The 8,282-nt window shown below is 39.6% G+C and overlaps 1 protein-coding gene across 1 annotated transcript; it reads left to right on the top strand.

Moving 5' to 3' along the window:
* Nucleotides 1-988: 988 nt before the first annotated feature.
* Nucleotides 989-7,484, top strand: LOC108233346 (cytosolic 5'-nucleotidase 1A). Its single transcript, XM_017411751.3, has 6 exons — nucleotides 989-1,212; nucleotides 1,310-1,477; nucleotides 2,894-3,023; nucleotides 3,137-3,259; nucleotides 4,214-4,398; nucleotides 5,915-7,484. The coding sequence occupies exons 1-6, from the start codon at nucleotides 1,117-1,119 to the stop codon at nucleotides 6,278-6,280; spliced, it is 1,068 nt and encodes a 355-aa protein (XP_017267240.1). The 5' UTR covers nucleotides 989-1,116; the 3' UTR covers nucleotides 6,281-7,484.
* Nucleotides 7,485-8,282: the final 798 nt, after the last annotated feature.

Below are 8,282 nucleotides of genomic sequence, written 5' to 3'. Positions count from 1 at the left end.
TATAAGCTCATGTTTGTAGGTGGTTTCATCAGTGCTCTTAATGCCTCGACACAGTTCCTGCTACAACACACTTGATCAAAATGACCAAGTTGGTATCAAATGGATGAAGCTGACTGATAGAGAAAATACCCATTTTAAAAGATTTAGTGAAGTCTGTGCAATTGCAGGAGCTAAAACAAAAAATATGCACATTGTTATCCTGAGGCAAAAAACAACGAAGAGAATCAAACACTGTCCTTAAACAACTAAAAATATATATGAATAAACTCTGGCATACTCTTTTTATTTATATTCTAATTATATTTAAACATGTGGGAAATCTATATTTTATTCTTCTTCTTTTTCCTGTTTTATCAAACTGGAAGGACATCCATACACCTTGCTAATTTAAGTATAAATCCAATCCAAAGTATGGCCATTTTGGATTGGATTTATTCTAAAAGTTAATCATTTGTAGATATCCAGTCAGTAATTATTTCCTGAAAGGTTCAGTAAAATCCATCCAGTGGTTGATGAGATATTTCATTAACAGGCCAGAGTTGACACCAAATAGCTGATGGCAAAATTTTAAACAAATATCTTGCGCAATCTGTTAGAGCTCAGAATATGTGTTGTGGCTCAGTCTCAGCTACTACCACGCCAAATATTAGGGCAAAATCTGAAAAATGTACCAAATTTGAGCCATTTTTGTTTTTTTCAAAGTCAGTTAGCTGTGGCGGCCATCTTTAATCTGGTTGACTTCAAAAGTTAATCAGTTGTAGACATACATCCAACGATTAGTTCCCGCAAGTTTAATTAAAATCCGTTTCGTAGTTCATGAGATATTTTATAAACAGACACAGACACGTCTGCATTTTCCAGACTAGTTCAGATCAGCAGCGCCTCTGAAAGATGATTTCCCTCATAAACTTCCGCACAAACTGAATTACCAATCAGAGCGCTCAAACTGAATTACGTCACTACTGGTAGACACGCCCACCGGGCTTCCTTCTTCACTACATTTCCGTAAAGTTTTCTACTTCCCCCAGTTTTTAGACTCTCTGCACCACTTATTCGGAGATTCGCCGAAGCAAACGGACTTCCGGGAGTGTTTGATAAAAAATAATAATCATAAAAATGAGTGAAATAAAGCCGAAAGACAGCGGCGATGACCAAGACTGGGCAGCGGCCAAAGCTTTTTTTGACAACCTCAAAACCAAAGTCCCGAGACCGGTGAGTTAATTCAGGTGTTTGCTTCACTCTTACTAACACAAAATAACTAAAATGAAGTTTGGGTTTTGTTTAACTGCTCTGTCTTGTTGCTAAACAGCCCAAACCGCAGAATGCTGTGACCATCGCGGTCTCCTCTCGGACCCTCTTCAACATGGTGGCAGAGAGGAAGATCTTCGTGGAGGATGGATTAGAAAAGTACGTGGCTTATCAGGTGGAGCATGAAAACGAGCCCCTGAAGCCAGGAGCAGCTTTCCCCTTCGTTAAGGTAGGCCTGAGCCTCTGTCTGCTGGGTGTGGCTCAGAGTCAGGTATCTGAAACACACCTGGACCACACCTCCAAGCAGGTATCTGGTCTTCAGCAAAGTCAGAATCTCAACAATCCCAACGATGTAACTTCCTTACACAGGTTACGTTAGCAAAATGTTCAGAAAAGGTTTACGTTAAAACAAATTGTTTCAGTCGAAAGAGCATTAAAAGCACTTTAAAGGATACTAAGATCAGGTATCTGGGGTAAAAGCTTTTTAAAAGTCTGAATTTAGCGATAATGAACGGCCTGAATTTCCATTGAACAATCTGGAAAAGTTCTCATTCATCGCAAAAAAAAAACGTCAGCAAATGTTCTTTGATGAATGTTCAGAAGCTTTTTCAGTGGTTCAGTTAATTTTTAATAAGTAATCAGTAATAAACTGGCTTTTTTTATCCCAAAGATTGAGTTTGTTACTGCAGAAAATTATATTGTCATTACCATTTCCACATTTTATGATGGGGGCCGGGGCAAATATGTGCTGATGAGTCAAACTAGTTAATTTTTGTAATATAGATAGTTGAAAACATAAACTGACAGTCTGTTTGGGTTGTTGAAAGTCTTTTTGCTCCTTCAGGAAAATCAAGCAGCTTTTTTTTTTTTTTAGCAAAAGGTCAAAATGATGCCACGACTGGGTCTCAAACAGGAAGTAAACAACTAGATGGCAAATGGAATGCTGGGTACTTTTCCTATTTACGATCAATGCAGATTCCCATTATTCCAACACACAACCAAAAAAATAGATTTTTCTTTTCGGGGATGGTTCAAAATTGCAGCTGAGTCAGCACTCAGAGGAGCATGCCTGCTGTTGACACAGGAACTAAGTGATGGTGCTGATCAAACATATCAAACCCACCTGGAACCACACCTCCAAGCAGGACATGTCAGAACCACAACAATCCCAAAATTGCCACTTCCCTTCACATTATTACAAATATTTGCTAATCATCCACCCATTTTCATGTCTGGATTTTCGGGGGAGCTGGTGCCACTGGTGTCACTAACGAGTGGTACGTCCACCACAGGGACAAAACCAGAGACAACCAAGCCTTCACGCTCCCACTCACACCGAGGAGCTAGGGTTAGAGTTTCCAGTTAGCCTAACATGCATGTTGAAACAACTTCCTCATACAGATCCTGATTGTCAGACTACAAGTCAAACCACTTCACAATAAAACATAAAAACACACTGAACAGTGTTTCAGTTTAACTTCCTAAAAATGTCATCTGTACAGGGTAAGGTGTTAATTATTTATAACCTTTTCATAGAAGCCCTCTTTAAAAACTATCCCTTTAAAGTGTAGTTAAACTTTTGTAATGCTGCTGCTGTAACCTCCCGGAGAACGCTGCGTCTCTGATCGTGTCCTCTCCTTCACAGGCACTGATGAATGTCAACACTCGACTGAGAGAGCTGTACCCAGACAGCGAGGAGCTGTTCGACATCGTCTTGATGACTAACAACCATGCCCAAGTCGGAGTGCGCCTCATAAACAGCATCAATCACTACGGTTCGCCAAATCAGACGTTAATAAGCGTTGAAGCGCGGCGGCGTCTTGCTGCATCGCAATCAAGGGCGGCGCTCGTTTCAGATGGCTTCTCTAACGCGCTTTTATTCTTTCAGGTTTGACCATAGAGAGGTTTTGTATGACAGGAGGGAATAGTCCAATAGGTTACCTGAAGGCCTACTTGACCAATCTTTACCTCTCCAGAGATTCGAAGAAAGTCACAGAGGCCATAGAGGAGGGTAAGAGGAGCTGCTGTCTGTCATTCAAGCTTTTACCTTCATTGTTTATACAGCAAACGCTTCAAAATATCAACTTCTTTCACCTACTGTAAAGTGTTTCCCCGTGAGTTTTACACACTTGACTCATTCGCACCTAGAGGAGGAATCTAGAGCTCAAACGGAGATGTGAGCCGGTTGAAGACAGAGAGGGATTCATGGCTCTGTCTCTGAATAAACAAAGAAAAACTGCTGGCGCTTAAACAAAGCAAATACATTACTAAGCAAATTATTAGATGATTACTACTACCTACTTCTTAAATGAGGAACAACTGCTTTTTATCTTCTGTGACCCTAATTGTAAAATAAAGAAAATAGTATTTTCTGCAAAAATGCAACATTAACGCTGATAGCTGAATGACAGCTGAAGTTTGATGAAGAAGCTGAAACCGAGTTTAAGTAAAAGAAGCAGAACACTCGCTAAATGCTAAAAGAAGCAAAAGGCTAACAACAAGCTATGTGTAGCATAAGAAGACAAAGATTGAGAATGTATGCAGGAGCAGATTTCAAAGAGAACTATGTTTTTCAAGGAACTAAAGAGATCTCAGCGTGTTTCTGTGAGGAAAGTCTTTGTAAATAAAGTTAAATATTTTAGAAAAGTATAGAAGTTACAAAAAGCAATTAGACATAGCGCCCATCTCCTGAAGGAGCTGAGCGTTATGATAGATGAACGGCTAACATATGCTGCAGAGAAAAATGCTAGATGAAATTAGAATTTCACCTCTTTCTTGATAAAAACCTTTTCTTCAATGACACGCGAATGATATTTTAATAGATAAATCCTCTCACATGTACAGAAGAGCCAGTTCAAACATCTGTAGAGTTAACAGGAAGTCAGTGCTGACCTGCAGCAGAATTCCCTAAGCCGTAGATTCCCCATTTTAAAGCAGGTTTTCACCCGTTTCCCTCCTCCTTCAGGAATTGCTGCAGCCACGATGTTTCTGCTGGAGGCCGACTCTGGGCTGAGTGACACGCAGCTGAGGGTGGCGTTCGATGGCGACGCCGTCCTCTTCTCAGACGAGTCGGAAATCATCGTGAAGCAGCACGGCCTTGATACATTCTTTGAGCATGAAAAGGAGTTTGAGAACAAACCTCTGGCTCAGGTAACACAGTTTGTGTTTCTGTGTAGAATCTACATATATCTACTTCATCTTTATCTTAATACACAGGGCAGTAAAGCTAAATGACTAGTTTGAGGTTTAGATAATCATTTAGCCAGAATTGTATAGCTGGTTTTGTGTAAATCCCCCCGCAAATTGGAATGTTGTGTAAACTGTAAATAAAAACAAAACAGCTGGAGGAGCATTGTGTAAGTAATTAGGTTTATTAGCGACAGGTCAGTAAGAGGGATGGGTATAAAAAGAGGATTTTAGAGAGGCTGAATCTCTCAGAAGTAAAGATGGGCAGAGGTTCACCAGTCTATGAAAAACTGGGTCTAAAGATAGTGGAACAATTTCAAAATAATGTTCCTTAACAGAGAATTATAAGGCTTTGAATAGCCCACCATCTGCAGTTCATTATATCATCAAAGGATTTTAAGAATCTGGAGAAAGCTCTGAGGTCAGAGGTCAAAGGTCAAGTCAGTACTGGATGTTTGTGATCTTTGGGCCTTCAGGGGCCACTGCATTAAAAACAGGTCTGATTCTGTTCTGCCTCTCTGATGGTATGGGGGCACATTAGTGCCTCTGTTGAGGGCAGCTTACACATCTGGGAAGGGTCCATCGATGCAGAACTGTATGTACAGGTTGTAGAACAACATCTGCTCCCATCCTGACTCTCTTTGCCAAGGAAGGCCTTGCATATTTAAGAAAGACAACAATAAACCTCAGACTGCATCCTTCCAGCTGCAGGACTTCATAGGAGAAGAGTCCAGGAGCTGAACTGACCTGCCTGCAGTCCAGACCTCTCACCATTTGGATACATTTGGTGTTTCATGAAACAAAAATCTGGCAAAGACCCAGGACTGTTAAACAGCTAGAATCTTCCATCAAACAAGAATGAGACAACATTCCTTCCAAAACCTCCAGCAGCTGCTGTCCTCAGCTCCTAAACGTTTGCAGCCTGTTAATAAAAGAAGACAGGGCGTTTCACAGAGGGAAACCTGTCCCAACTTTCTTGAGATATGTTGCTGCCATTAAATTCAAAATAATCTTATTTTTTCCTAAAAAAAAAAACAGTACAATTTCTTACTTTGAACATTTGATGTATTTACCTTGCTCCACTGTGGATGAAAATTAGATTTGTAGATAATTTAATTATGTTTCTTTATTTACATTTTACACAGAGTCCCAACTTTGTCAGAATTGGGGTTGTATTATTAAGTTCTGCAAATGTGATGACTCTCCCAACGTGCACATAGATGAATCCTAATATACTGTTGGCATTAGAACAGACTGTGTACGTGTTTAAACAAGCCCATCAGGCTCCGACTCCTGCAGGGTTTAGGAACCTGCTTCACCAGCTGTAAAGGAAACTATTCAGTTGCTGATTCATTCTGTCCACTAAAGTAAACCGATACTCCTGAGACTACGCCGCTGTCTGATAATTTGCACTGTTTTCTGCTTCATATCTGTTTTTACGCTCTTCGTTTTAAACAAGCTTCTCCTTTGCCTTGTTCAGGGCCCCTTGAAGTGTTTCCTGGAGGCCCTCGGGAAACTCCAGAGGAAATTCTACGCCAAGAACGAGCGCCTGAATTGTCCCATCCGAACCTTCCTGGTCACGGCCCGCAGTGCCGCCAGCTCCGGGGCCCGCGTCCTGAAGACCCTCCGCAGCTGGGGCCTGGAGATCGACGAGGCCCTGTTTCTGGCCGGAGCTCCGAAGGGGCCACTGCTGCAGAAGATCAAACCGCACATCTTCTTCGATGACCAGATGTTCCATATTGAGGGTGCCAAGGACTATGGAACCATAGCCGCACACGTTCCATATGGAATCGGACAGAAGTACCACAAGGGGAAACTCATCGAGCAGCCCGAGAAAAAGGAGTAATTTATAAATGGTTCTGATGAAATAAGCACTACGGTAGAGTGTGACCTACATTAGAAGAGATGTTCCCTAAATTAATATTTTAAGAAAAACAAAATTCTACTAAAGAAGAACCTAAGGATTCATTTATTTAAAGAGAATAATGTGGCCCGATTTTGTTCTTCTATGAGTGGGTTTAATTACTGAGAGGAAATAGATTTTCACAGCACTGACTTACATTACCTACATTACTCTGTTTCAGTTTAGTAGTGTCAAGGTAAAGGAAAGGCTGTTGCCTTTTAACCACATCTGTTTATATTTTTAAAGGGTCACTGATGAATGGCAAAGTTTCTCTATTTTATGACGATTTATACCATTTTTAAAAAAAATCTCAAATGCATGACCTTTTATTTTCTTCAATTGTTTGGCTATATATATATATACTGTATATATAGATATATAATGTCATCATCTTGGTAAAAATTGTAATATTTTTGGTAATATTATTGGGCTTTATAGGTTGTACATTTTTTAAAAGGGAGATTTGACTACAAGAAGCACTGATGCTGTTTTTGTCTAACTTTTCCTGTTTCTTGTTTGGGTTTTTACACTAAGTGTTTACATCAGGTCACAACTTGAACTAAATCTTTTATATAGGATGAGATGCATAAAAGTTTACAAGCTGCACGTTTTCACACACAGATAGAAAAAAGAAATTAAATCAAGGAGTTGCACAATTTTGGTCACTTTTTTGTAAATGCTGGCACTATCTCTGTATTTTGTACTTGTGATAACACACTTTCACTGATTTTTTTTTTTTGCACCATTTAGCTCTTTTTTTTAAAATTTTTTATCTTTAGCTATTTTCACACCTGCCCACCTTTCACACCTTAACCCAGAACCGTGAGCTTCGAGCACGTAGTCTGTCAAATAGAGGAATGTGGTCGAACCCCATTTGCTGGAAAGGAACTCACTGGAAAAAGTAATTCTTAAAGGTTTTTGAAGGTGTTCACACTGCTTTAATACTGCGCTTTACTTCATTTAATTTGGAAATGTGTGTTTTGTTTTTTTTTTATCTGTTGTACTTATTTGATAGCTTATGTTAAAGAGAAACAAGTTTTCAAAATACAAAGTATGTTTTATGTAAAACATTGTAGTTTGTGGCATCTAAAAGAACTGATCGCGGCTTTTTATTGGTAAACCACAAATAAATGAAAAAAGGAGTGAGTTTCTGTTTCTTTGATACTTGGATTTATCCACACTGTTATCACTATTATTATTATCAACTGTCACTGATAGGCAATTGGAGTGCTCATGTTTTTGCCCGTGTGTGTCTGTCAGGAAAATATCTCTTCAACCACTGACAGTAGCCAACACAAAAACGTCTATAACTCAGTCAGTTTTACAGAAGGTGAGCCAAAATTTGATGTAGTAGCTGAGATTCACTCACAACACGAGACTGAGCTGACATCTCATAATACTGTCAACGTTTGACCCCTCTCATCATGAAATGACCTTAGTTTAAAACTGATATTAGCAAAGTGAGATTATTTTGAGACATACATAATCTGTTTCAGTTTTAAAGTGACTGTACACGGCTGAAGAATCTGTACTGGTTCATTATTGACAAATACTAGACAAGAAAACTGTGATATTTTTCGTCTCCTCAAGCTTATTTTGTTCCCTCCTAAGATACAACAGAAAAAATCGTCCATGTAGAAATGCATCCTGTTGTAATGTTTGTAATGACTGGAGTGTTGTAACATGGCTCTAATATTTCTTAACAGGAGCATATGAGGACCTGTTCTGGCTTTGCAGTTTGCTCATTCTGGCAGTAGATGGCGGTATGTAGCTGTAATTGCTCCTTTTTCTGTCTTCCCAACACTGATCTTCCTGCAGCCTCTTGCCTGCTATCAGGAGTCACTTCTCTGATAGAACCATCCCATTCCAGCCATGTTTCCCCAATGTATCTTCCACTAGATCTCATTTGTAAAACAGCAATTTCTTTGTTTCTGTTCAGCTTCTG

Source organism: Kryptolebias marmoratus, linkage group LG19 (assembly GCF_001649575.2).
Source record: "Kryptolebias marmoratus isolate JLee-2015 linkage group LG19, ASM164957v2, whole genome shotgun sequence".
In the NCBI taxonomy this organism is placed as follows: Eukaryota; Metazoa; Chordata; class Actinopteri; order Cyprinodontiformes; family Rivulidae; genus Kryptolebias; species Kryptolebias marmoratus.
Note: the sequence above shows the minus strand (reverse complement) of the source record. Positions and strands in the feature narration are given on the sequence as shown.